This window comes from Bipolaris victoriae, assembly GCF_000527765.1.
Source record: "Bipolaris victoriae FI3 unplaced genomic scaffold scaffold_7, whole genome shotgun sequence".
NCBI lineage: Eukaryota > Fungi > Ascomycota > Dothideomycetes > Pleosporales > Pleosporaceae > Bipolaris > Bipolaris victoriae.
In genome coordinates, this window is record NW_014575385.1 from 266056 (window position 1) to 293844 (window position 27789).

General features: G+C 52.6%; 11 protein-coding genes across 11 annotated transcripts; 5 read left to right on the forward strand and 6 right to left on the reverse strand.

The window, feature by feature from the left end:
- Nucleotides 1-213: 213 nt before the first annotated feature.
- Nucleotides 214-1956, reverse strand: COCVIDRAFT_87442 (hypothetical protein; the record flags this gene model as incomplete). Its single annotated transcript, XM_014705692.1, has 1 exon — nt 214-1956. One exon carries the CDS (start codon nt 1954-1956, stop codon nt 214-216), a length of 1743 nt encoding a protein of 580 aa, XP_014561178.1.
- A 166-nt stretch (nt 1957-2122) lies between these two features.
- COCVIDRAFT_22822 (hypothetical protein) lies at nt 2123-3592 on the forward strand (the record flags this gene model as incomplete). The annotated part of the gene is made up of 3 exons (XM_014705602.1): nt 2123-2951; nt 3007-3235; nt 3301-3592. The coding sequence occupies 3 exons, from the start codon at nt 2123-2125 to the stop codon at nt 3590-3592; spliced, it is 1350 nt and encodes a 449-aa protein (XP_014561088.1).
- A 653-nt stretch (nt 3593-4245) lies between these two features.
- Nucleotides 4246-4728, forward strand: COCVIDRAFT_50413 (hypothetical protein; the record flags this gene model as incomplete). Its single annotated transcript, XM_014705693.1, has 1 exon — nt 4246-4728. A coding segment is annotated over one exon (483 nt), but the record flags the coding sequence as incomplete, so codon positions are not given.
- Nucleotides 4729-4983: 255 nt separating this feature from the next.
- COCVIDRAFT_12254 (hypothetical protein) lies at nt 4984-5987 on the reverse strand (the record flags this gene model as incomplete). Its single annotated transcript, XM_014705583.1, has 3 exons — nt 4984-5253; nt 5351-5468; nt 5710-5987. 3 exons carry the CDS (start codon nt 5985-5987, stop codon nt 4984-4986), a joined length of 666 nt encoding a protein of 221 aa, XP_014561069.1.
- Nucleotides 5988-7234: 1247 nt separating this feature from the next.
- Nucleotides 7235-9002, reverse strand: COCVIDRAFT_87579 (hypothetical protein; the record flags this gene model as incomplete). Its single annotated transcript, XM_014705694.1, has 3 exons — nt 7235-7432; nt 7482-8262; nt 8311-9002. The coding sequence occupies 3 exons, from the start codon at nt 9000-9002 to the stop codon at nt 7235-7237; spliced, it is 1671 nt and encodes a 556-aa protein (XP_014561180.1).
- Nucleotides 9003-10464: 1462 nt separating this feature from the next.
- COCVIDRAFT_87334 (hypothetical protein) lies at nt 10465-13047 on the reverse strand (the record flags this gene model as incomplete). Its single annotated transcript, XM_014705695.1, has 1 exon — nt 10465-13047. One exon carries the CDS (start codon nt 13045-13047, stop codon nt 10465-10467), a length of 2583 nt encoding a protein of 860 aa, XP_014561181.1.
- A 2725-nt stretch (nt 13048-15772) lies between these two features.
- COCVIDRAFT_33883 (hypothetical protein) lies at nt 15773-17133 on the forward strand (the record flags this gene model as incomplete). The annotated part of the gene is made up of 2 exons (XM_014705696.1): nt 15773-15790; nt 15856-17133. 2 exons carry the CDS (start codon nt 15773-15775, stop codon nt 17131-17133), a joined length of 1296 nt encoding a protein of 431 aa, XP_014561182.1.
- Nucleotides 17134-17515: 382 nt separating this feature from the next.
- On the reverse strand, nt 17516-19502 carry COCVIDRAFT_33884 (hypothetical protein; the record flags this gene model as incomplete). Its single annotated transcript, XM_014705697.1, has 5 exons — nt 17516-18268; nt 18326-18671; nt 18723-19009; nt 19059-19212; nt 19267-19502. 5 exons carry the CDS (start codon nt 19500-19502, stop codon nt 17516-17518), a joined length of 1776 nt encoding a protein of 591 aa, XP_014561183.1.
- Nucleotides 19503-19894: 392 nt separating this feature from the next.
- COCVIDRAFT_87149 (glycoside hydrolase family 36 protein) lies at nt 19895-22794 on the forward strand (the record flags this gene model as incomplete). Its single annotated transcript, XM_014705698.1, has 4 exons — nt 19895-19963; nt 20153-20314; nt 20430-22509; nt 22589-22794. The coding sequence occupies 4 exons, from the start codon at nt 19895-19897 to the stop codon at nt 22792-22794; spliced, it is 2517 nt and encodes an 838-aa protein (XP_014561184.1).
- A 499-nt stretch (nt 22795-23293) lies between these two features.
- COCVIDRAFT_87343 (hypothetical protein) lies at nt 23294-25683 on the reverse strand (the record flags this gene model as incomplete). The annotated part of the gene is made up of 4 exons (XM_014705699.1): nt 23294-23835; nt 23885-24497; nt 24547-25541; nt 25605-25683. The coding sequence occupies 4 exons, from the start codon at nt 25681-25683 to the stop codon at nt 23294-23296; spliced, it is 2229 nt and encodes a 742-aa protein (XP_014561185.1).
- Nucleotides 25684-26012: 329 nt separating this feature from the next.
- Nucleotides 26013-27236, forward strand: COCVIDRAFT_87496 (hypothetical protein; the record flags this gene model as incomplete). The annotated part of the gene is made up of 1 exon (XM_014705700.1): nt 26013-27236. The coding sequence occupies one exon, from the start codon at nt 26013-26015 to the stop codon at nt 27234-27236; it is 1224 nt and encodes a 407-aa protein (XP_014561186.1).
- Nucleotides 27237-27789: the final 553 nt, after the last annotated feature.

Sequence of the window (27789 nt, forward strand, 5' to 3'; positions counted from 1 at the left end):
GTGATGCCCCTGAACAGTCGTTCTGCGCACATGCACTATCCCATGCTCACACATCACACTACATCAAGGCTTTACCGAGAGCGAATCACTTTACACGTGGGGGGAAGCAGTGTTCAAGAAAGGTCTGATAGTTAAGACACAACGCAAAGCAACATGCTCTTCCGTAGTCTTTGGCACTATCGCCTGCTGTAAAATATATGGTACAGTCAGCTACTAGAATACAAAAGTCCGTGCATACTTGCGATCCATCTCTTCGTACTCTTCTTTCAGCATCTTGCTCCTCAGTTTATTCAGCCTGAGTGTAACGCCTTCTTCCTCGCCTTCCAGCTTCTCCACTTCCTCATCTAGTGTTTTAGTCCCTTTGACTTTCCACATCAAACTTGACAAACCTCCATTCTTTGCCTTGTCGCGCTTCTCCCTAGCTTCGGCAGCAAGATAAGTCATGATCTTTCCCCATGACTCCAGGCCAACCTCCTCGCACTTTTCACATTTCTTGCGAAGATCGTCGTTAGTGCGTATAGCATTTAGAGATTGCGCAATCTTGGAGGTTGAGACTCCGTCACGGACCCAAGAAAGGCCCTGCTGGCGCTGGGTAGAAGACGACCCTGCAGTCGCGAAGAGTATCTCGCCAATGTAGTTCTTGAGTGCAGCTTCCTCACAACGGTCACTCTCTTTACGCAGAAGAGGTTCATCTCCCGAGGGCGGAACCGGGGGGTAATCTGGCTCACGGAGAAGACTGACTAATGTGCCCACTAAACTTGAATCCTTTTGTGGTGCAATAGTGGGTCTACGCGCCTCTTCTGCACCGATACGAGCCCGGAGTAGAGATACAAAGATTGGTAATGCGGATGCGATTCTTCTTTGCTCAGCGAAAAATATAGCCAGATTTGTAGCAGCGTAGACAACGTTAGGAGTGATTGAGTTCTTTGGTGCGGTGGAAGCTAGGACACCAGTCTCTCGATCAATGACTGCAGAGGGCTCTGAGGTTGGGAGGCCAGAGATAGCAATATCTAGTGCCCATCTGTACATCTCCTCAGCAGAGTCTGGAAGCTTTCGGAAGCTGAGCCAGTCGGCATATCCCAAGGCAGCAGATAACCTTTGATAGGTGGTAAATCCCTTGGATGTGATGATCTTGAGATAGAAAGACTCGGGTGCTTCAGCAGCAGGCACACGATGCTCTTCGTCCGGTACTTCTGGCATTCCAGGAAGCACAGCCTTCGGTCGCGGATTTGTAGCCGATGGGACGAACTCTGGTGCCCAGACATTCCTTCTCCATTTGTCTGTAACCCATCCATCCAGTCGCTCTGCGGCACTGGCCATGCCCATGAGCACTTCATAGTAGCCTTGCCGCCACTCGTCGCTCTTTGCCGATATATCAAAGCCTGCCTTGCCCACCCCCGGGACTAATATTCCTCCCTCTTCTTGTTCCACAAGGCCAGCTCCGTCCTTGTCTGGGTTCTCAAGCCGATTCAGCGCATATTCCAGCTCTGAGTAGACTCGGGCCCAATTCGGAAAGCCCTCTTCCTCGTTGTTTTCGGGAACCTGCCACCACTTTCCTCTCCTGAATCTGAACCTTGTGATCAGGCTCCATTCATGTGGCGACGGAAACGCCCGCTCTTGCTGTTCGCTCAGTATGCCCAAGCTTGCGATACTGAAGCATGACGTAAGGAGGAAGATGAGTATGCTGTATCGCACACTCAATTTCGCAGTCTCTTTGATGAACTTCTTGTGATTTGCGCTGATGGAGAATAGACGCTGGAGCTGGCCGTTGGAGAGGTGCTGGCCAGAGGGGTATAGGAACGGGAGTTGTGGCCGCGCAGAGCCCTGGTGGGCAACGAGGAATTGGCGGGGGTGCCTGTAAGAGAACTGGCGCGGACAAGGAGGATTGGGCGTGTGGTTTCTTGGGGGCTTCAAAGCGCCCCGTGGCAGCTTTGCCAGATGCGCCGGCGGCCGCATTGTCGTTTGCAATTGCTTTGCCTTTTCTTCAGATGTTCTTTGCGGCCATCCGTTGTTCACGCGCCAAGACGGCCCTCGCGCTCACCGCTCGGCAGAAAAAGTTCAAGGGCTCGGAATTTCGTTTCGCGACGCTACAACATTTCTCCAACATTTTTGCGCCGCCATCATGTCTAAGTCCAAGGTTGATAACGTCGAGAAGAAGCGCAAGCGCGATACTGAGGTAGCAGAGGATGCGCCTAAGAAGTCCAAGAAGTCCAAGAAGGTCGAAGATTCCTCGGATGCGCCTGCAGTCGAAGCTGTAGAGGTGAAGAAGGAAAAGAAGGAAAAGAAAGACAAAAAGGATAAGAAATCAAAGAAGGACAAGGACAATGTAGAAGCATCCGCCACTGAGGAGGCTGTAGAAGACGCAAAGAAGGAGAAGAAGGAGAAGAAATCCAAAAAGTCCAAAAAGTCCAAGGATGTCGACGACTCCGAAGATGCCCCCGCAGAGGAGGCTGCCCTCATCGATGAGATGAAGAAGTCCGAAAACTTTATCAGCGTCAACGACGACGAGCCAATGCCCGACGCCACTGATGCGCCAGCCAAGAAAGACAAGAAGAAGGAGAAGAAGGAAAAGAAAGACAAAGAGTCGAAAAAGTCAAAGAAGAGCAAGGATGATGCCAAGACTGAGGACACACCTATGGAAGACGCTGCTGAGGAGCAGAATGGCACAGCGGAGCCCGCCCCGGTAGAGGCCAATGGTGTAGACCTTGAGTCCAAGTCCGAGAAGAAGGAAAAGAAGGACAAGAAGAAGGACAAGAAGGAAAAGAAAGAGAAGAAAGAAAAGAAGGCAAAGAAGTCTGAGGATGTAGAGACCAATGGCGAAGCTTCTGCCGAAACCAACGGTGAAGCTGCCGCGGAAGACGTAGAAGTCACCGAGGAAGTAAACGCTGAGGAGGCAGAGGAAGCTGAGGCTGCAGTCGAAGCCAACCAAGGTCGCTTCATCGTCTTTGTTGGTGTGTATAGTAATGCACATACGCTGCTTACCAACCGCTAATCAACAACTCCCAGGCAACCTCCCCTACTCTGCAACCAAGGAGCAAATCGAGAAGCACTTCGAAAAGATCAAGCCCAGCGAGATTCGCCTACGTACATACAAGGGTAGCGACAAGTTCATGGGTACATGCTTTGTTGAATTTGACCGATTCGACCGCATGGTGACATGCTTAAAGAAGTACCACCATTCCGTCTTCCCTGACCCCAAGAAGAAGGAGGGCAGAAAGATCAACGTCGAATTAAGGTATACTAATATTGCGCCCTACATTCTTTATATTCGATCAGCGCAAAAGCTAACAAGATGAACAGTGCTGGAGGCGGCGGTAACAGCGAAGTCCGCAGATCCAAAATCGCAGCCAAGAACGAGAAGCTCCACGACGAGCGCGCCCGCGACCGGGTCAGGAAGACCGAGCTCGAAATGAAACAAAGCGAACGTAAGCAGAAGAAGGAGGCCAAGACTGGCAAGAAGGGTGAAGATGCTGGTGCTGAGGAGGCTGAGGCGACGGAGAAGCCATCGGAAGCTGAGACTTTTGGTATGAACCCGGCTCGTTTGGCTATGATGCAGGGCCCCCAGCGGCCGGTGCATCGGTCGAGATATTAGACTCTGGAGTCATGTTGGATAATTTCAGGAGCGATTATGTGAAGACATTAGTGGTTGACGATTTGAAAAGAAGGGGAATTTGTTTCTTGTTGCATAGCATTTGCTTGCATACCAACACTTTAGACAGATGGAGGGTAATGAATGAAAAGTTTGGGGTAGTCGAGTTAACCAATTGAGGTGCACTGTTATTGTGAAGCTACCAACCTGATTCTCAAGGTGCTCTGGTAATGCTTCTCATGCCTACAGCGACCTACTACATATGCATCAGGAACCAACGAACGTGCTGCAGGGATCCTAAGCATGTCCGCGCACGGACCAAAGGGTCCACCAACCGCGGTCCCATCGCAACTTTTTTGTGACGCCCTCCAGCAGACTCCCCGCGCCATTGCTCTGGAACCTCCGCACTTCTTTGGAAAACCAAATCATACAAACATCCCTCTTTTCACGACGTCAATCGTTCAATCCTCAGTTAAACCCGAACCCACTCATCCAACACCACAACCCACCTCGGGAGTCCGCAACTCACTCGAAAATGCACCACTAAGCCTACACCACCTTCTCCCCGCGCACCTTACAGCACCGCCGTACCAATGGAAACCCTAAAAAACCTCCCAATCATCCGAAGCATGATGCGCCCACCCGCCGCTCCAACACCACCGCCTCCCGCTCCTGCAGCGCCCTCTCCTCCTCCACCCCCACAACCTCCCACCGAACCCACATACCAACGCCCGCCCATAACCTCCCCGCGCTCCCTCCACCAACTCTCCATCTACCTCCTCGGCAGCACCTGCCTCCTGCTCTCCACAACCCTAACCCGGCGCGCCATCCACCGACGCCACATCCGCCTCACGCCCTCCTACTTCGCCCCAAACACCAACCCACACGAGTACTTCAGCCCCTTCGCCGACGCGTGCCAGGCCTTCAACCTCGCCACCATGAACTGTGCTAGTGTAGGCATAATGGCGCTGGGCGGCGTGATGTGGGTGAGTGACATATCGAATCTAGCGGAGGCGAGAAAGGTGCTTAGGGGACGGTTGGGGTATGAGCGCATTTATGAGAGTGAGGATGATGTGCCGAATTCGATTTCGCAGATGATCATGCAGGCGGGGGAGGTTAGGGTTAGGGAGGAAGAAGAGAGTGGGGAAGAGGGGAAGGGGAGGTAGTAAGGGAGAGGGGGTGTATGATATTTGTAGGATATTTTTTTTGTATGATAATGATTATGAGTTTGGGTTGTTTTAGGTTGGTGGTTAGATGGGGGTGTGGATGTGTTGTGAGCAGGATTCGGAGACGAACGATTATATCACGATGTTTACGATAATGCAAAGACGACGAACTTGGCGCTTTGCACATCTGGCAAGATGCATAACCCTAGTTTCTGGCACCTTTCATGTTCAATTTTCAGGCGCTCCATCGCCGCGCCCACCTCGACTTCCCTGCTCGCTACTTCCACGGCCCGGAGTAGCTGAGCTCGTGTTGGAGCTCGTGTCGGAGTTCGGTGGACACGTGAAATATCCCATTACAGGGCCAGGTGAGGGATTGACAGATGAAGGGTTGATAAATGGCAGTGGCAGCCGAGCGGCACTTGTACCGGAAGCACCTATTCCGCTTGGTGGACAAGTGAAGAATCCCAGCACAGGGCCGGTCGCAGGGTTGGTGAAAGACTGGGGCGGAGTATAGAATGGGTTTGGCAGACCACCTGGACCGAAGTTGTAACCGGAAATCCCATGCATGGTCGGTGCCAGGCTGATTAAAGTTGACCTTCCAATCGTCGTAGACGGGCATGGTGTTTGGAGTTTTGATCAAAATTCGCCGGTCCGGCGGTCTTTTCCATTCTTCTACTACTAGACCCTGAAAGATGTTGATCGAAACCGCAAAGCTACATCCATATGAGATATACTTAGCCGGCCAGCAACGCAACACCAAGTGACGTTTTGGTTCTTTTTGAACAATCTTAATCTTGGAAAGTTTGGAACCGGATTCCGATTTGCAGCAGATGCAATAGTTCAAGCCACAAGTGTTGCATTCAGCTATACATAACAAAGTGTCGGTTGTACCATCCATCCAGTTTTGAAACATGGTGCAGGTATCGAGCTCCGATGAAAAGCACGGCTCCCTACATAGGCGACACCGGATGTTCTGGATACGAAGGACGAATTTCGCAAAAATATCTTATAGTGACGAATCCAAATGCTGTCTCCGGTGCGTAGGTCGCTACTGCAGCATTGCTCATTTCCGTTTCCGAGACATACTGCTTTTGCGACTCGCTTGATGCGCTCACTGTCGATAGACTTCCGAGTGAATTATGTCTTGCCTGCTTCTGCACCTTGGGCTCTTGGTTGACGAATTCGTTGTCTCCGTACGTCTTGTTCAATCCATGTTCGGAACCACATGCCATTATGCTGTTGTTGTGCTGATCCATTCGTTATATGGCAGTCTATTATGACAACGAGAGTTGATGACAAACCGTGCCTATAGCAGTGTAGCTGAAAGGTAGTTGGCGAAAGAAAGCCGGCATAGCCTCTGAAGATGCGGTAGTGATCTTTATCCGTTGTTGATTTTGTAAGCACAGCTGATTAGGCAGGAACACTAGTGATAAAAGCCACGAAACGAAGCTTGGTATTTTATTGATGAGAGTCGAGACTGAGTTCAAATGAATGCACGGCGATGATGATGAGATAGGAGAGATAGACGAATTATATAGCGAACTTGTAGGCATTAGAGCGCTGCACTGCGTGTCCTTATTGTAACTATGTTTTGTTGTGCTGCTGTCTTATCGTAACCGTGTTTTGGTTGTCGTACCTAATTCTCGAAGGTTAGGAAGTGGCCTGCTATCCTTTTCTGAAATAATTGATCTGATACGCTATATAGCAAACAGCGACAAAAAAAGGTTCAAGCCATAGCAGTGTGGACTGGCGTATTGGGGGCTAAGAGTTGTAAGCCAGAAAGTCGGGGCTTTGGTAGAGCGAGAGTGTGGTAAAAAGAAAAGCGAGCCGAGACCAAAGTATGTTGCATACGCCCAATCCAGACTCACTTGCTGTTAGCGTCTCAGTTGGCAAGGGACAGGAGTGGCACCATATTAGCGGGCAGGGAAGTGGAGTAAGAGTAGTAGACAAGTGGCTCTTTGCTGCCAAAGCTAGAACAGGTGAATGAGAGGCTGTAGCTAGAGTGGGAAAGGGGCCCACAACCGCGGACAGGCGTAGTTGCACTTATCGAATGGTAGTGTCACACAAGCGGTACAACTAACACTCTGCAATCCAGGTTGACTATGTGACGTCAATGCCTAATAGCAAGTGTGGGAACTGCGAGTCACTATTAGTGACACTCCTCCAGCTATGGCTTGGGGCATGTAATGACAGAGTTGCTTGTGAATCGTGGCGATCTGGACACACATGTCAAACCTGCTTCACTCTAGCAGTGACTAGCCAAAGGTCATTCATTGCTTTGGTGCTGCTTGCAAATGGAACATAAATGATGAAGGCACAGATATATCAGAAAACTGGTATGAACTACATGGCGACTGTGCAGCCAAATTTTAAGAAAGACAACATACGTCCATAGTATCGTCAACTTTGGTGCCGCATGCCACCGACTCGCTCTTGAAGCAAACTGGGGATCCCTCTGACGTACTAGCTCACTGAGTGGTTACAGCATAACTAATCCAATACCACCCATATGGTCTTTGCTTGCCTGGTTTCTCGAGTTGATGCCGCCAGGAATCGGCGCAGCACGATAGTTGTAGAAGTAGTAGTGTAATGACCCGTCTCCAGCACCAAAGCGTTGCTCTTCCAGGAACAGTGGGTTATCGAGTAGAGTGAGGGCGTTGAAAACGTCGAAATCAGCCTAACTCTGTTAGCTGACCATCCAAGTTGTGTAACATCAGCATGCTTACCTTCTTTGCCAGAATGAGCGCATCCTTCATCAGCAAGTTCAGCCGTTTCTTCAACTTTACTTCGTCTTTCTCAAACGCAACCTCAGTAGCATAGTAAAAGAGGTACGCCGCCTTGATGGTGTTGTGCTTCTTATTGCCAATGACGGTACTCTCAAGGTTGTAGAAGGAGAAGTAGTCTGTAATCTTGTGAGTATCGGGGTCTTCGACGACGTAACTCCACACGACCTGCTCCTTTGGCTTCTCTTTTGGTGCCATCCAGTGTTCGAACTCAGTTTTATTGAACACCTGAGCCATATCCATGCGCTCAAGATATCGTTGCAGGAGACTGAGAGTTGCGTCAACATCTTTAGCCTCCATTTCGCGAAGTCCTGGTGTAAATGTGGTGTCGTCCAACTTGTACCGAACGATCTGGCGTTGTTTGGTGCTGCCGTGGGGCAGGGGAGAGAAACCAACATCATACAGCTTTTCCCAGTTAATGGCGCGGTGGAAATATCTGGCGGTTGAAACGGGAGTAGGTAGCAGGGATCCAACAGTGTATACAGCCTGGAATGTACCTTCAACATAGCAGCGGCGGGTGATTTCCTTGATGAGCACGGGCGCTAATCGCTTCGAACGGAGCTTCTTGTGGACGCATAGGAAGTTGACTTCGGAGCAGTTAAGAACCTTGTCGCGTACCCGCATCTGTATCGGGATGCCGGAGATGAATGCAACTAGCTTGCCCGAGGCGGTTGCGCGAACACCAACGTGCCATTCCTTCTTCCAACCAGGTGCCTTGAGAGCCCTATGACTGTTAGCTTGAAATTATTGTCTACTGTTGCAACAATCCTACCAGTTCAAGAACGACGGCGAGTATTTGAAGCGGAAAGTTGCATCCTTGTCCTCGACGTAGTGGTTGGTGAGCAACTCGTAGACTTCTTCTAACTGCTTCTCTTGTTCCAAATCCATAGTCACCCATTCAAAGCCGGGGTACATGGGGCTTGGGTTCTTGTCGACTTTTTCAATATCAATCTCTTTGATTGGCCCATCCTTGATGTTGTCCTTGTTTGCCATCTCGTCAAAGCTGGGAACGGGCTGTGTCTTCCAGAACGCGTGACTGGCCATGTCTTTTTGGCTACCTTGTGGTGCGAGCCCTGTGAGCATCTCGTTGAGGTTGAGCGCTTGGAGCAGCTTTTGCAGGTCATCCTTATTATTCGCCTTGCCCTGGAGTTCATTCGCAAGCGCAGGATTGTTTGCGAGCAGCATGTTCATAGCTTCCTTGGGCAGAATTCCTCCAGCGGGCGCGTTCAAATCCGTGACCTCGCCCGCCTTTCCCTTGCCGCTGAGCGCATCCTTTATCTTGTTCTTCTTGCTCTTTTTCTTCTTTCCGGCTGCACCCTCGGCCCCTTCCGCTGTTCCGGTCTCCTCGTCGCCACTTTCGTTTGCAGACTCGGCCTCTGCTTGTTTGCTCGATTCGGCGACTGCTTCGGCGGCTACTTTGGTGTCGGCGTCGGGGTCAGACACCTTGGAGGCTTCCTGAGGCATATTTGGAGAATTGAGGAGGTTGAGAGGATGCAGCAGTAGCAGGCGTGGCGTGGAGGGAATGTGGCTGTTGTCGTGTCAATTGGTAGCTCAGGAACAGGCAATTGGCGGTATTGCGTAGGTGGGGCATGGCGGGGTACGTAGGACAGCCCTGCCCTGATCGCCAACGCCATTTGTGGCACCTGCTTTGAACGCCTACCAAGTCGAATTACTCGAGCATACGAATATGCAGGCCGTCCTTATTGCAACCATAGTTCGCTGTACTGCTGTCTCATCGCAACCCTAGTTAGCTATTCTGCTGCCTTCGTCGCAACCGTAATTGATTTAGTTATCGTACCCGATAGAGGTGCGCCTAACAGGCATGTACCCGTGAGGAAGTGTACATATTTTTGGTAGTATTACCAAACGATCTTCTAGGGCTCAAGAGCAAAGTCTCGCTGACGTAAATGCTCGTCAAATACTTTTACTATGTACTTTGACTCCAAAGTCCATTTCTTGTCACCCGATTCCGGTAGGTTAGGGTGTAGCCTGCCATTATCTTCTGAGATATTTGACGTGATACGCTATAGTATAGTAAACCGAGGTAAGAGAAAAAGCCAAGCCAGTCATGCAGGCCATCTCATCTGCAGACCAGATCTATGTCAATACGCACGTGACCATTTTAGAAAATCTTTATGCTGCCTCCATACCGCACTGAACAGCCAGACAGCAGATATGTCGTTCGTCTTTCGCCCATCGCTTGAAATTGGGATATATAAAAGCAAAAAAGCTTCGATTTGAAATTCTTTTTCTATCTCTAATACACATGTGTCGATAGAACTCCACTGTCAATCTATGCCTCAATTAGAAAGAGCAAACTAGAACGAGGAAGAGTAGGCAAAAAATCAAGAAGAGCAAGTCGCAATCAGAAAGAACATGGGGACTTTGATCCTTGGATAAAATAGTTGCGTATGTTCACGTGTCTATGTTGGAACAAGACGTCTGAGTTTTGGCATCAGCCAACTATAATTTCCTAGCCATCTCCTTATTTCGCATTTTTCACACACCAAAAGCAAGCACTGTGCAGAGGCAACGTTATTGTTTGTACAACTTTTCCAATTGGAGTTTGTATTCAATGCAGTATGCTACTTAAAAATCCTTCCTATGCTACTAGATCAAGACTGCTTTTTGCAACTTCATCTTAGGGTATATCCAGTGGTACAAAAACATTAGATCCAGTCCAAGGGTCATGACAAACGTCCACAGGACGGGTATATGGGGGAAACGTTTTTTAAGGATAGTAGATGAAGAAGAAGGCCAGTTGTGTGCTGCCGTAGGCGCGCTGGCTCAGATGTTGTTACACGGGATTTGACAAAAATGAAAATAGGGGGTTGGTCGGTAGGGTGGATTGGAAACGCAAAAAAAAGGGTATCGCTTAGCAGATAACGCAAAATGTTGAGAATGAGCAGACATTGAGTCAAGATGCTCAAGAGGTGGTTGGGGAGGGAGGTTTCGCCTGTATCGTAGTTCCATTTCCAAACTTGATGGTGAAATCCACCATGTTCAGTTCGAAAGGGCCGACATCGACCGTTCCAGATTTGGCATTGCCGTTACGATTGTCGGTGAGTAGGGTCTGTATGGATTCCTGTGCGTTGGCAGCAACGTCTAGACTACGACTTTCCTGAAGCGCAAGTAGAACAGCGATACGGCCAAGGTCAAGCGCATCGACATTGCTAGAGATGGGCTGCGTGATCAAAGCATTTGTGCCACCCGAGTTCTGGTTGCCAGAAGCTCCGTTCTGCCTGCTCTGGCCGACTGTCTGACGCTTGACTTGCTGACCTGGGATTTGCGCAGGACGGGGATGATGAAGAGCTGATAGCGTGCGTGAAGGATGGAATGTCGTCCGCAAATCCATAGAGTGCAGGTGCCGGGGTACAGATCGAGAAGCCAGACCGTTGAATGTGATCAAGGCGTTCTCGGCCGCGCAGCTCAGAGAAAGCGTTGAGAACAGTGACAGGATAAGGGTTGCATTTAGGGGCACGTTGAAGTTAGTTGGGGCTTCTTCGATCAGGCGTGGGATACCGGAGCCCATGGTAGCGTTGTTCGCCGTACCCGCAATACTAGTGGTTGTGCATCCAGTGGCATCGTTGTTGGTGCATGTGCGTCCTGTAAAGCCGTTGATGCAGATACAGCTGCATGACATGTCCGCGTTGAGTATTGCAACACCTTCGTTTTGACAGGTGATCACACCAGAACATTGTCTATCTCCTGCGCCGGCTGTCGGAGCTGGAATGGCCGCGCCATTTGTGGTGCTCGCACCGCCGTTACCATTGTTGCTTCCTGTGTTGTCTTGAGCAGCGCTGGTACTAGCCGCCCTGTTCTGGTTGGGAATGACGACCAAGACAACCGGGATGACGACTGCTGCAGCGATGATGAAAAGCAAAACAATCAGAAGTGTGATAAATGTCCATAGTGGCATGCCACAGCATCTCCGGCGCTTCTCCGGTTTCTCGTTCTTAGTATCATTGTTTACGAAGCCGCGGTCTGAGTTTCTGACCGAAGGCCAATCAGAGTTGCCACCATTGCTGGCGTTTGGAGTAGCCCAACCTGAACGAACTGGGGTTTCCTGGCCAGGCGGAGGAAATGCCGCAAGCATTTCAGACAGACCTGACTGGCGCCCATTGTTCTTTTCAGGTCCGCCACTTTCCCAAAAGTCCATACCCAGTCGACTAGCTGTACGTCCACGGTCGAGATTAGACGCGAGTCGTGTCGCTCTTCGAATCAAATCCGGCAAACTTGTTAGACTACCACGTGCCTCAGCGTCACGAACGGCATCCATGTCGAGTCTTGGAGGCCGTCGCGTGGCAGCGCGGTCCCCCAGTGCGATTGGGCGTAGTTCTTGTTGAAGCGGCGATGCGGTTCCTCCAGCTGTGGACTTCATTCTGAATGTTTGTAGTGTGCTTGTGGATTCCGACGAAGTCGACCTGCTCAAAGGCGACCTCGCCCTTCCAGGGGAACCATCTCTTGATGAAAACGCTGCTGATCCCAGTCCCATTGCAGCGATTCCGGAAGCATCCGTCCTTGGCTTATTTAGGCCATTCTTCTTGTCACCGGAAGGTTCCACAGATCTGATGGTCATGAGCGATGGCTTGGTTCGCCTACCCAGACTGGCTTGTCGCACAAGACCTGGCGACGGCTGAACAAGGCCCCTTTGGTCGTCATGCTCGCTGGCGGAAAGGGTATCCATATTGCTATCGATTGTTCCTTCTTCGTCGGAAAAGGGGTCGTCATCTGGGTAGAAGGCATCTGCGTTGCTTGGAAACACATTACTCGATGCAAAAGAACCTCGCTGCGACTGGATTGCTGTAGAGTGGGACTCTGACTCCTCGACAATGGGTGACACGTAAGACATTTGTGTGTAGTATGACGAAGGTCCTCTTCGCGCAGAGGGTGGCGGGCCTATACTTGGAAATCGTCGAGTTTGTTGTATGTTTGGCATGGGCGGTTGGGGGACGGGGAAATCGGGTATGGATCCAATCGAGGAATCGGACGCGATAGATGACGTGGTGATTGGACGTGATGAAGACTGAAAAGAGCCCGGTGAGAGGTTGTCGTTACGTTGTGAGAAGCCTATGGACATCGGAGAGGCCGTGTCTGGTGATAATTGCTGAATTGGAAAGTCTTCGGACAGGGGGCGAGGGTCTTGTCGTGGTGCCCGGATCCTTTTGGGCGAACGTGGCGGAATGTCAGGAGGGGGATCTACCCTCTCGGTTCTGCTGCTAGGGAGGGGCCATTGTGGTGACGGAGAGCTCGACTCGATCTCATTCCTGGTGTCTGGCACAACCCTTATCGGCGATGGCCCAGCCTTCCCCTGAGAATATTGCGAGACGAGTTGGTTGGGTCGGCGGGGGAGACCGATGATCTTTGAAGTGTCTGGGAGCTGTGTCCTCTTTTGCTCGGCCTGCATTCTCTCCCGAGCTGCCCGTACTGAGCCGGGCTTCGAATCTCCATCTCTTTCTGGGTCCGTCGCACGGTATGCCCCGGCGCCCAACCTCGGGTCGTAACTCATGAATTGAACGTGGGAATGCTGACGGCGGGTGTGTCAATCGACACTGGCCTGCTGTGGATCGACGATGCGCAACGCGAAGCTCCCAAGTTGAGATGGAGATGAGTAAAGGTAAGTAAAGACGATGACGGTAGTCGAGACGGGCCGTCGAGTTGCGAAGGGAGTTGATTACAGGTATGGGTGCGCGACCACTGAGGCATATGCAACTGCGACAGGACGGCCAATGGCCAGTGCGAACATGTAAGATGCACAGTGGTCAGTTAGAATACTTGCTGTTTGGATACTGGGCCAGGCAAGTTTGCGAAATAGCCCGGTACGATGGTTGATGAGGGTGACAGCTGGGAACGAGAACGAACGATTCGAGACAGTGGAAAGTCGCGAATCCTTGCCCAGCAGATAGCGGGTTACCAGAAGGCTTGGTGAGACAAAGACTTTGGGATTGGCACGATGGAAGAATGCCCTGTATCAGACATCGACAGGCCTAGAGGAATGCAAGTCAGAAGAGGGTGCTCGCATGAGAAATGAGACTCAAGCAGGGCCTGCCAGGGCGGCGCAAACAAGAAAGTCGACGATAATGCAGAGTACAGCAGGGCTGCTATGAACAGCGAGTCCATGCATTCCAGGCTCCGCAAGCCTAATACGAACACGGCGGAAGCCCAGGCAGGCAGGCACAAGACGATGTGACGTTGTCCGTTGCAGGCGCGTGGCGCTGATCCCAACCGGGTTTCAAGAGGGAAAAATCCATGTACGTACCGTGAGAGGAGGTCGGACGAGCGCAGTCCGCAGTCTAGGCAATGGAGATGCGAAGATGATGTTCTTGGTAACTGGTCATGGGGTGGGCGCGGAAAAGTGGTGATGGTGGTGGGCAGGCCGTTAGGCTAATATAAGAAGCATGCATATAGGTTGTATGTACAGGTGGTAAATGCGGAGGCTAAGCTTCGCAACGGTACGAACGAAAGGGCAAAAAAAGAAAAAGAGGAAAAAAAAGGTAAAGTCAATGTGGTTCACAGGGAGATGGCTGGGAGCCGGGTAGTTGAATGAGCGTCGAGCTCGCGGAAATGGACGGAGAGGGGAGGCCCGGGGGGTGAATTGGAAAAAAAAGTGAGGGTGGATAAGAAGGGACGAGGCGAGGTAGTCGAGGCAGCGACGGTGCGTCTCGCGAGTAGAGAGACTTTGGCAGCGGAAGGGGTGGGAAAGCAGCCAGGGCTGAGGGTGGGACAGGCAAGGTTGGCATGGTTCAGAGTTTGGGCGCACTGACTAGAAGAAGTGTGGTGCAGGAAGCGAAGACGCCACTGCATCCGCCGTCGGTTCAGGGGTCTCGGAGTCGTCACTGGCGACGGGGTGCAGCATGGTGCGACAGGCACGAGCGCACACCCTCCCGTCTAGGGAATGAGATGGCGAGGGTCCCCGAGGATGGGCTACTGAAGGTGAGATGACGATGGGCCAGAGATAATAATAAAAGTAATGATCATGATAGCAGGCCCTGACAGCCCGCGGAAGTAAGCCGCGAGATGGCGCTAAGCTTTTAGTTGTGTAGTAGTCCTGGCCCCACGAGGCTGGCACGGAGCCGTGGCCGTATTTGAGGCCCTTTGTTGTTGTGTCTTCTTCTTCTTCTTGTTGTTGTTGTTGTTATGATGGTGGCGGTAGTGGTGGTGGTGTGGTGATGGAGGTTGGGGACCCTGTACCTGCAGCGTAGTGTATACGCGTATAGTATAGACAACTGCCGCAATGGCGCGTCCACTAGTAGCATTGTCTAACCCTCCAGCCAACCAAGCCCAAGAATCGGCCTCGACAATCGTCTTCAGCCAAGACGGCCCTTTTAGGCTCTGTCGCCTCGGAAGGCGCTGTTTTGGTGCCAGCCGATGCGCCCACTGCAGGTGTCACCAAGCCTTACTGCAAGCCCTCCGATCGTGTGAACGCTGCGTTGATACTAGGTCGCTAGTAAGCGGTGGCGTGCTCGGCGCACACGTTGATTGACAGGCCGGACAATTCAAGGAGCCAGTGTATCGAGGGAGCAGCCAAGAGAAAGACTGAGCATGTTGTCATATTGTCTGCAGGCTGCAATCAATGCGAGGTCCACGGCATACTACATGGCATATGGCACGTAAAGTATCGAATGCACCGTGCTTAGAGTCCCCGCCCGTTCTGGCTCGCCTTAGTGACATGCAGGCGGGTGCACGTGACACGGCAAAGAAATTGTCCCCATCTACCATTACTTACTCCAGTACGCGGTAACGCAAAGCAAACACCAAGACAAGACAAAAGAAATGGTCACGCTATTGATTCCGGCGTCGCTCAAAACAAACAGCCACGCCCGTCTCTGCCGTGGCTAAGTACTTGCACCGTGTGCCCTAGTACCACGTTCTCCATCACTATCACCATCAACCCCCAGCAGCGTCACGGCGATCAATTCATCACGGCCCACCGCTCGCGGGTGCCGCATTGTGAAGAATGCCATGCACGCGCCTGTCCCACAGTACCGGTAGCAGTAGTTGCAACAACAATATTAGCAACAACAACCACCGGCCTGGCTACTGTGTCCTGTAAGCAGGCACGACGGGCGGTGGCACCATGCAGCGCCCTTGATCACCCATCATGCCGCGTCCCACGGCTCATGTCGAGCCCGAGTCATCTCTCATGTAACCGAACCCCCACGAGACGTTTGCCGTTGACAGGAAAAAAACAAATCCCACGAGCGCTGCTACTGACTACTAGTCCATCATCCACCATGGCCTCATCGTCCCGAGTTCGTCATAGAACCTCTACCCACCAGCCTCACATGCTCTGCCAGCCTCTTTAACTTTACCACAGGCAATTGTAGTAGCAGACGTAGTCGGTCTCACCGACACCGACATTGATAACATCAGCACACCTGTAACACCCGGCGACCGCTTCAGAACTCGGCCCTTGCGAAACGATAGCGCGGAATCCTCTCTCGATGCAGCTGCTGCTTCACCGAATCGCGCATATGCACATCCGTGCTCGCACCACGACTCCGCAAATTACCCAAATGCCCTTTCCAATACACCACCTCTCAAGCCAGCAGAGTCACGCCCTAGGCCCGTCTCGCCCTTGGGGTTAGCCAATGTCCGCATTCGTCGCTCCCACCACGGCTCACGACTGCTTCAGTCTCCCGCGCGTGCTGGCCACGCCGCACGTATGAGGCAGCTTTTTGAAGATGCTAGCCACGAACAGCAAACATTGCAGCCGGCACATTTGCCATATCCGCAGTTGCCAAATATTTCAGCAAAAGCATCGTCGCCGCTAGCTCGTCGTGGCCACGTGCACTGCCATTCGCAGCAAGCCACCTCCCCCGTTCGCCGACTAGAGTCTCTATGCATATCGACGACGTTATTACCACGCCCTCCGCCAGGTTTCGCAAAAACGTCGCAACAGAGTTCTGAGTCCTGGTCCGACGATTCCGGCTACCTGATTCCAGGCTCGCGTAGTAAACCCAACCCAAAGTCTATCCGCGCCTCTGTACTTGATGACCGCATCGACAAGTGGCTCACTGGTGTTTCAACGCCAAACGGCCATGAACCTTATGCCAAGCTTCTCCAACCAAATACGTATCCCAGGCCGCAATTCTGTCAGCGCTCGTCCTCGAATTTCAGTGAAACGGCTTCGAGAAGCGGTCAAGAAACGCTAGAAGCACCTTTAGCAGACACCGTCACCATACGCGATGTATTCCATACTCACACAGAGTCTACCATCCGCCCCGCAACACCAATCCGCTCGTATCCTCGTGCTACTAACCACTATGCCTCATCCCCTGATCCCGACCTCCAGCTCAGCCCTCTAAGCCCCAACGTCTGCATCGAGCGCGGTCCCTCGCGCTACCATTCTTCCCGCAACTTACACACCACTGCTGCATCTCCCACCAAATCCCCCTACGCGACCTCCAAGGAAAACGCCACTCCTCCCAATAACACTCCTTCTCGCCACCCACAACGTGGCAGTAGCGGCAACGGCGTCCAGGTCTCCCCCTGTAAAATCGGCATCGGAACACGATTCCAGCACCCAAGTCACTCTCCCCATTCAAGCCGCGGAATACGCTCTCGACAGCTACATCCGCAACCCTCCGTCTGACAAGCGGATGGCATCCCCATCTCAAAGATGCGACCTTGGGGGGAGAGGGGGGTGGGGTGTACACAGATGCTGGGATAGGTAAACGTCGTGAAAGAGAGGTAATTGGTAACTTGTGTAATCATTATCATCCTTGCTATAACACAATACCAACGATACATTATTCAAATAAACAAAGGTACCTTGGCATTAATTTACTGGGCGAAACGCGGAGTGAGAGTGGCAAATCAAATTCCAATCCAACAAGATCAGAAAAAGGCACAGAGGGGAGAATTGGTGCATTGTTCTTCTACCCTTATTCACCTCACTTCATTCCTTGGATGCGTTTCCCGTAAAACAAAACACGAAGATGGCGTCAAGTATATAGTTCAAAATTTAAACACATTCATGCCTTTTGCTCCCCCACCGACGGACTCAACTCCTCATCACGCACAACCCTACAAATCTGAATCTTGGCCTTGCCCGCCCTGAGCACGAGTGCCTCCCAGTCGACCAAGTAATGATTCGGGTCAACCTCTTTACCGGGTTCGATAGTGGCCCATCTGAGGGCGGTGGGGTTATCCAGGGAACCCGAGTTGGGGACGATGACGTAGGCGCCTTTTTTGGCAATGAGCCGACTGGCTTCTGAGCGCGAGGTGGCGAGGCCGGCGGCGTGGAGGATGTGAGGGAAGGATCCTGGGGCGAGCAGGGACAGGGGTAGGGTGATGATTTTATTGTCCGAGGGGGGCGGAGGTGTTGCGCCGGTGGGTGACTGGGCGGGCGAGCTGGTGGAAGCATAGGCGCGCTTGTAGGCTAGGAGCTCTTGTTCTTTTGCGCTGAGTGGGGGTTCGGCGGTCGGCGATGGGGACAATGATGAGGCATCGGTATCCTTGCTGTTGGAAATGGCGGTTCGGAGGGAGAGGAGGGAAAAGGTGTTTGTGCCTTGGCTGAAGGCGTCTTTGTGGGCTGCTTCGGCTTTCTTTGCTGCGGCGGCGCCGTGGGCTAGCTCGACGATTTCACGGGCGAGGATGTGCTGGGCTAGGCGCTTGGAGGGGTCTTGGGATTGCTGGGACATGAGCAGCTTGATGGAGTCGAGGGGGAGGAAGGTGAAGAGTTTGAGGTAGCGCTCTACATCCGCATCGGCGGTGCGCATAAAGTACTGTGATGCGAGTTAGTCAAGGAATCCAGTTGGTGTCAAAGTAACAGAGGTAAGTACCTGGTAGAGGTCAAATGAGTTCAGCATCTGACCGTCCAGCCAGACAGCATTGCCAGCACTCTTGCCAAACTTCTCGCCAGAAGCGGTTGTAAGTAACGGCGTGGTAAGTCCATACGTTGCTACGCGTGGGTCCTCTTCTGCCGCTCCGTCATCCATGCCATATATCTTACGCATATGACTAACAGCATTCATGCCCGCAATAATGTTGCCATATTGATCCGAGCCACCAATTTGAAGTTGAACACCCTGGTTCTTATACATGCTCCACCAGTCGTAGGCTTGGAAGAGGGGGTAGCTGAACTCGGATATAGCCATGCCTTCGCCGCTTTCCATTCGAAGCTTGACTCTGGTGCATGTGTGAGAAAGCGAGCCTGTACGACAATCGAGTATGACTTACGAATCGCGACTGAGCATAGCGCCCAGACGCATGCCCGAGCCCAAGTCCCTCATCAACTCCACTGCGCTGAGTTTCTCGAGCCACCTGCGGTTGTTGAGAATATCTTGCTTCCGGCTCGTCATCTGCGGGAACTGGTGCTTGATACCCAAGCACTTGACATTGGTCCATAGCTTCTCAAGTTGTCGCTGTATGCTCTCCACATTCATGGATTGCACATTCTCCGCCTGGCGCGAGCGTGCTGTCGTTCTGCCAGAAGGATCTCCAATCTGTACAGTGCCTCCGCCCAACTAACCATGATTAACAGCCATTATACGTGACGGATCGTGGGGAGCTCACCAAGCTCACGGTGTAGTAGCCATGCAGGTACATCCAGTACAGTGCCATCAGGGGGAGAAGATGGCCGACATGCAGAGAGGGTGCTGTTGGGTCTACGCCAACATATACACCAATGCGCTTCTCAGTGAGCAGCCAATTGAGTTCCTTGCGTCCGCTGTAAATTCTCAGTATAGTCCTACCATGGCTGCCTTCTCCTTTCCATGCTCACCCAGCAACATCCTTGACAAATCCTCGCTCTTCAAGCACGCTCAGCATGCTCTGCTGTATCCCTGCTCGCACTCTGCCCGTTTGCTCTTCCCATTGTGCCTGTCTGGTTGCTGGATCTGATTCCTCGTCAGCCCACCTCTTTGCTGGTCGCTCACCGCGCGCCAAAGTAGACTGCTGCCGTATGCATTGTCGACACACGAGGAACCGTGGTCTGGACAGTTGTCTCCAGGTTGACATGGCTGCCAATTGCACCGCATCGCATCTGGCCCCAGGTCAAAAATGTTCCGGCCTGCCAAGCGGGAGCGAGCTCGACGCCGATTGGCCGAAGCTCACAGCTCCCTGCAGCTTCCCCGACGTCTCCGCATCCGCATTCATCCACATCCGCACACGTCACATGCACTGCCCTTGCGCATGATGCTACTACAGTTAGTGCCTACATGTACACCGTTGATCTCCTAGCTGCAACCTCAGTCAAACATCAATTTACCCTCCTTGCCTCCATCTCTAGTTGTTTTGCCTGATCGTGTCTTGTTGTTCTGTCAATCCCAAGTACCCTAAGCACAGCTTACTCTTACACCTCACCTTGAGCTTTCCTTGTCCAGTGTAACGAAACCCCTTGTTTTGCCACCATGTATGCCTCACTTACCTGCCATCCGCCGTTGGGCCAGACAACGACCATTGCTTCAGGTAGAGACTCTGTGAGTTCAAGCTGCTCTGGGTGCTGGACATGGTTCTAACGTCCTTTCAGGTCAAGTTCACAGTAGTCATTGAGAGCTCTGTTGCCTCAGAAAAGAGCTGGGAAGTCGCTTTATGGCATAATTTCCATGCCTCCGACCAATGGACCAGCTCTAACTTTGAGCCCAACCTCGAACCAACTGTTGTATGAGCGGCTGTCCTGCCATATATGCATTAACAAAGCTGATGGTCTCAAGACGGCGGTCAGCCCCCACCGAACCGATTTAAAACGTCAGTGCTTTACATTTGAACTCACGGGCCGCCCGAAGCACGGTTCTTCAGTGTCATACACTGTTACCTTCAGATCAGGAAAGGTGTGTTCTCAAAAATTAGTTCATAAACTTCGTCACTTCAACATCAATGCTTTGTGCGCTTCAAAAATAAGAATGAACTTCACCATTTCTTCAAAGACACAATTGACAATTGCAGGACGAGCCATGGAAATGGGCAAACGAGCACTTCTCAACTTCCGATGGCCATCTCATCTATCAATCACCAGAACCCCTGGACGACAACTTGACATGGTATCTTGAAAATCTACCGCCATTTCTCACAGTCTCGAAGGAGCAAAGTGATACGCCTAATACTCAGTTATGGGATATCTCCTACCCAATCGGGGCAGCCTCTGGCAAAACACCCGGTCAATCACGCGAAAAACTGGGCAAGCCTACTAACCTCTCCCGGTGGTTTGCGTCAATTCGCCTATGGGCTCCGTGGATTGCACCTAGACAAGGCAAGGATCGCTTCCAACCTGACAAAGAGGCTATTTTGGCTGCCTTTGAGCGACATGACGGGTCACACTTGGTGATTCTAGCAATCAGTGGAGTCGGGGATGTTCTCACTACTCTCAATCACGATGGAGCTGGAAATATCGTAATGAATTCCGCAAACGATGCCGACAAGGACGGAACAGTTCGCCTTGTTGCTACGGTTGGAAAGAGTGTAGAAGATGCAATTGCTGCCTCAATGTACTATGCACGCAGGCTTGTAATGGCCTACGAAGAATCTACTGGGCAGGTCGATGAGGAGACCAAGGCTCTGGTCGACGACTTCAAACCTCAATGGCTGGAAAACTGGTACGACGGATTGTCATACTGTACCTGGAATGGATTGGGCCAGAAACTCACAGAGGATAAAATCTTCGATGCCTTGGAATCTCTGCAAAAGAACGAGATCAATATCAGCAACCTCATCATCGATGATAACTGGCAGTCACTGAATACAGAAGGTGGAGATCAGTTTGACAATGCATGGATGGAGTTTGAAGCCAACAAGAATGGCTTCCCGCGCGGTCTCAAGGCTACAGTAGGCCATATCCGAGACAAGTACAAGCACATCAAGCACGTCGCAGTCTGGCATGCCATGTTCGGCTACTGGGGTGGTGTAGCTCCCGAAGGACGTATTGCAAAAGAGTACAAAACGACAACCGTCAAACTCAAAGACGGAGTCTCAGGCGGTGAAATCATAGTAGTTGCCGAAGAAGACGTCGACCGCTTCTACAAAGACTTTTACGCATTCCTATCTTCCTGCGGCGTCGACTCCGTAAAGACAGATGCCCAATTCTTCCTTGACGAACTCCACGACGCAGACGACCGGCGCAAACTCGTCAAATCCTTTCAAGACGCCTGGTCCATCGCCCAACTCCGCTACTTCTCCGCCCGTGCCATATCCTGCATGTCACAAGCACCCCCCTTGATCTTCCACTCGCAACTCCCCTCCAACAAACCCCGCATGCTCCTCCGCAACTCGGATGACTTCTTCCCCGAAGTCCCCGCCAGCCACCCCTGGCATATCTTCTGCAACGCCCACAATTCGCTCCTGACACAGTACCTCAATATCCTCCCAGACTGGGACATGTTCCAAACAAGCCACGACTACGCCGCTTTCCACGCCGCAGGCCGCTGCGTCTCCGGCGGTCCCATCTACATAACTGATGTACCAGGCCACCACGATATCAACCTCATCAATCAAATGACGGGAAATACCCCCCGCGGCGACACCGTCATCCTCCGCCCCCACACCGTCGGCAAAAGTACCTCCGCATACAACGCCTACGACGACGCTGTCCTCCTCAAAGTCAGCACCTACGTCGGACGGGCACACACCGGCGTCCCCATCCTTGGCGTCTTCAACTGCACCCCCAAACCCCTCTCCGAAATCATCGCCCTTGACGCTTTCCCCGGCGCAGAAAAAGGAACTTACATCATCCGCTCGCATACAGACGGCCAGGTCAGCAAACCCACCAGCGTAGCTACCAACGCAGCGTTTGTGCATCTCGATGTTGCGGTGCGTGGCTGGGAGATTCTATCGGCCTTCCCGCTACAGTCGTTTACGCTGGAGCGTGGCGAAGGCCTGAGTGCGAGCGGCCCTACAAATATCGATGTAGCGAATTTGGGTGTCCTGGGTAAAATGACGGGGGCGGCGGCGATTATCAATTCAGACGCTTACGTCGAGAAGAGTTCGGGACGGCTCAGGGTTTGGACTAGTTTGAAGGTTTTGGGCACGTTTGGTAAGTTCCCTTATCTACCTAATCTTCCTTTTTTTTTGATAAAAGTGGAGTGCTAATGTGAATTTTTTTTAAAAAAAAGGATTGTACATCTCAGATCTCCCCAGTCGATCAATCGAAAATGACTTCTTCGCCGTCCTGTTTGGCAGGCCTATCCCGCTGCATTGTGTCAGTGTAAGCAAAGGGTGCGAGAATGTCCTTGAGATTGATACGGTGAGGGCGTGGAAGGAGACGGATTCGAAGGCCGGGTGGAGCAATGAGGTTGTTGTTGAGGTTTTTATTCGATGAAGTGAAAGGATTTTGGAGTATGGAGGGATTAGGGGGACGGAGTTAGGTTTCGCGGGGGTTTCTTATATGCAATGAAGTGATTTTTTTCGAATGTGTGCAACCTGTATATCGGTTCAAATTTGATATTCCTCATCATGATTGCAACACGTCACCATTCAAGCACCAGTTTATTTTCCCCAGGAGATGTATAAAGTTCAAGAGAATAAGACTTTCAGGTATCTCGATCAAACGTAAAATACACATGCAAGCATAAACGCTACCATCCAACGCCGAAGAAACACGATTGCTCATTGGGAGAACAAAAAAGGCCAGACCAGACATGAACAGTTTATGCACTTGTTTTTCTTCTTTCTTCGTCTGGCTGTTCCATACCAGCAGTGTCATTTACAAGACGGCGTTTCGTAACGTCTCTCCTTGCTCATATGTCACATGATTGGCCTTCCTTCCTTCATCACTGGGGTTTTTTTCTCCCTCATGGATTCCCGATTTGAAACACTCATCATAACTTGACACCCCAGATACCACGTCCGCCAGCAACACCGACCCATTCGCCGCCTTGTCCAGTCAGTGCGCTCTGAGGAGCCCAGCTAAGGTTGCCGACTTCATAGTCGCATCGCCAGCTAGCGTACGGACCCTTTTGGCCGACTGGTGCATTCTGCTGGTTTGCAGCGCCATTTGCGGGATGTGAGTTTGCAGGTGGAGGTGGGGGCTGTGTTGAGGCGTGTTCACCACTGATTGTAGCACCATTGTTTGCATGTAGCAGATCCCATATCAAGACGAGCGAATCGTCGGCGCCAGACGCGAGCATTCCTCTCCGAGAAGGGTTCCATTCTATACTGTTGACAGCTGCAGAGTGACCGCGAAGCTCGAGCAGAGCTTGGCCGGGTTGTCTAACATCGAGGATACGGATGAGATTGGAGTCGGCGGCGAAAGTAGCAAGGAGGTGTGAGTCGTGTGGAGAAGCGGCGAGTCGGAGCAGCGGTGGAGCATACGACATGGTCTGCTGTGCTTTGGTCGGAGACATGCGGCCAGTTGGCGAGCCTGTTTGAAGTTAGTTACTCGTATACATAGGAAAACAGCATGTACTCACTCTTGTCTCTATCAGCACCCTTATCAGAAGGCTCGTAGATGATTGTGCTGTGTTCGAGGCTGCGCAGATCAAACATGCGTACACTTCCATCGGCACCGCAGCTCACAAAGACGTCGACACTGCCTGCGCAGAAGCGAACATCAAAGACTTCCTTATCGTGAGCAATCAATTGTGTCTTTGCTGTAAGAGAAGGAATGTCCCAAATTGTGCAAGTTGTGTCTATGCTGGAGGTGATGATGAGCTTTGGCGACATAGTGTTCCAGTCAAGGGACGTGAGCGGGGCGGTATGCTCTGGTGTCTTGGAATTGGAGAGAAGCGCAAGTGGTGTAAGCTTAGGAAGCTGAGGTTCTCGTGTATTCACGGATGATGAGCGTGTGATGGTGTTGCTCGTTGTGTTTCCAGAGGCTTGAGGTAGCGACCACAGGCGCAGGTGGTCGCCAGACGTTGCGAGGAGGTCTGTCGACTGTTTCTGTGACGAGGGAGGCTCCCACAGCATGCGTGTGACTGGGAAAGAACATGTGGCTTCGGCAATGGCGTTGTATTCAAGGCCAAAGGGGGTTGCGCCAGGGGCGGAGACGTCTTGGGGCGCAATCTGCGTGTCGAGGATGCGAATCTAAACAGCGCATTAGTTGAGGTCTCATCGTTCCCAAATGACTGCTTACAAAGTTGTGGTTGTCTTCTAGGTAACTGCCCACGGCCATCTTGCCGGCGCTGTTGCTCCCCGATACATTCCACTTGCACCAATCGAAGGCGTATATGCTCCAGGGGGCGAGGTAGTTGCTGTTGGAAGGCACCTTGTTCATGTCGCCGAGGGTTGGGTTGCCGTGGCCCGCACTCTCAGGCTCCATGTTTGAGTTTGCGCGTGGTCTAATATCCGCGAGGCCAAGGGGAGATTGGGATGCGGCGCCCGAAGGGGTCGTGGGATAGTACTTTTGCGCGGGCGTGCCTGCGGCGTACTTGGGCTGCTGCTGCTCGGGGGTATTGGAAAAAGGAATGTATTTCTGGTCAGGGCCCAGGCCGGCTGGGCTGGAGCGCGAGTACGAGTGCGACGAGTGGGGGGAGTGCTGGGACTGGCTAATTGTGTTTGAGCGCGTGGGTAGCGTGTACTGCTGAGCGTTCGTGGCTATCTGCGTCTGGGGAGGCCCAACGGGGGCAGTGTAAGAAGTGGTAGGGCCGGGTCGCTGTTGTTGCTGTTGCGGCTGCTGGGACGGTTGTGGCTGCGGTGGCTGCGGTGGCTGCTGCTGTTGCTGTTGCTGCGACGCCGCACCGCTTGCAGGCTGAAGACTGCCGGGCACAGCGGGAGAAGCATACTGGCTGTTTTGCGGGGTGCCATGGTCAAGGTTGATGTTGGGCGCCGACCGATAGGTGTCGGGCGGGTTGTACATTTGCTGACCCGACGTCGCTGGAGGGGGCACTGAGGCATGCTGGCCTACTGCTGCCGATACATGGTGCTCTTCGGGGGCGCGCCCTCCCATGCTGGGCACTTTGTGTCGCGGCGTATCGAAGCTCGAGTTTGCAGCTGGCGGTGCCGTGGATGCCATGTACGCTTCGCCCGGTGCTTGGGCATTGCCACTGCTTCCTGGCAGAAAGGCATCGGTGCCCGCCCGTGTGGTGCCCTGGGTTGCCGCGCGCAGATTGCCTCCAGGCGCTCCTATGCCTGCGGATGGGGGAGATGGTTATCAGCTGGTGTTCAGGTAGAGTGCCCCGGAGGCCTACATACTCCCAAGCGCCGAAGCGGCGGCATAGATGCCCTGCGCTGGGTCGAGGGGCGCATTCTGGTGGTGGTGTCCGAAGGGCATGGCGCCTGCAATTCCTACCGCGCTGGCTCACCAAGAGGGAAAAGAAAAACAAAGTGACGTGCAACGGTTGCGGCGTGGAGTCGTCTGGGAAAGCGACATGTGCGGTTGGCGTATGTAGAGTCCCTGGGCGGCTCTGTCTCGGCAAATGTTCCCCACCACCCCTCCAACCAACCCTCCCATTCACGTCCAGGGCGGGCAAGAGGACGGACATTGCATAAGAGCCCCCGCGATTGATGCTCCCTCTGCTCGCAAGACGTATTGCATTCAACTCTGTCTCTGTTCCGACCACACCTCTGGTTCGCATAGTGATTGCTCGTCATTTTGAAACCATGCCGCCCTCACGCAAGTCAGTCCACCGTGCCCTGTTGTTGCTGCCGCCTGCACCAGCTCCGTCATCGTATGCAGCACTCAAGGCTGCATACAACGCCCCAATATGCACCGTTTTGAAAGAGTTGGCAGCATCACAGTCTAAATCACAGGGGCAGACTCTCCTGGAAATTGCTTTGCCATGCCCGCATCTGTACGGACATCTTGATGCGCCGCGGGGACCGTATTACGCCATCACGCAGCAGCTAGTCGCTGACCTCTACAAACTCGTTTGCATAACGACAAGCAGGCATGCTATCGATACAGAAGATGAGGAAGGCATCGACGCCCGCATTGTGCTGGTGGCATACCCAAGAGACGGTCACCTGACCGGGCCCCTGCCGGATGCTACTCCAGAGCAGGAACTCCAAGGGCCAGCCGTCGACATGCACACACTAGCTCGCAGCCCTCGGCCATGGCACGTCGTCTATTCAGTCGAGAGCGAACAGGGCGAGCAAGTGCTGAAGGCCTTTACATCTCTGGCCAAGTCTCAATACGCAGTGAACAAAGTCCGAGGCGGACTAGTGAGTGTAGACGCTTCGGCACCAGAGTCATCTTCCCAACAGGACAGTGCAGCTACGAACCACATCTCGGTAGCTGTTGGAGGAACTTTTGATCATCTCCACATTGGCCACAAGCTGCTGCTAACCATGTTCGCATTCATGCTGGGGAGACGGCAGTCGTCTACTTCAGAGTCAAAACCCAGCGTGCTTACCGTTGGAATCACCGGCGATGCCCTGCTACAGAAGAAAAAGTATGCAGACCAGCTGGAGAGCTGGAAGCAACGCCAGGAATCGGTACACGACTTTCTCTCACACCTTGTCTACTTTGGATCTCCGGATGACGAACGGATTCGTGTCGAGGAACTGAATGAGCCTGGGCCAAATGGCCATGCCGTGCACGTCAGCTATCCCTTTGGGCTCACCATCAAACATGTCGAGATATGGGATCCTTTTGGCCCGACCATCACGGACAAGGACATTACCGCCCTGGTGCTGTCGCTGGAAACGAGGAGCGGGGGTGCGGCAGTCAACGAAAAGCGCAAGGAGCAGGGCTGGGAGGCGCTCGAGGTGTTTGAGGTTGCGGTTCTCGATGCCAGCGAAGAAGACAACGTGGACGAATCTTTCGAGAGCAAGCTGAGCAGTACGGAGATCCGGCGCAAATGCAGCGAGCGCAGTCGGGTCTAGAGCACAGGGGGTTGAGGTGAAGATGAGGCGAAGACAATCAGGCGGAAATGACGGATAAAGACAGGGCGAGTTGAGGCGGTATGTGGCGGTATGTAAGTCGATGGACGGGTGGACGGGTGGACAGGGTGGAAAAAAAGACAAGTCGACGTCTGGATTGAGTGCTTGTGTAACGGCACACTAGGGCTGGGTGCGATGGGATGAGGCGACACGACGGCACAAAAAGCAAATGACGTTGTGGAGGGGGGCACATATAGGGCTTGGATACGAGCAACACGTTTGCTGTCAGACGAGCAGAGGCACGCGGGCGTCGTCTTGTACCCATTGAGACGGGCGGGCGAGGCGGGCGAGGCCACTGCAGGCGGTGCCGGGGGGGGGAAGTTTGATACATCATGGTAGCTAGCATTAGCATTGGCATTGGCATCGGACATGGGAGACGAGGGCAGGAATGATATATGCAATCGAGAGAGGCAGTCCGTGACAAGTCAGTCAGTCAGTCAGCCAGCCAGCCAGCCAGGGCTTGCGGGCGGCGTGTGCCGTGGTTTGCGATGCGTGG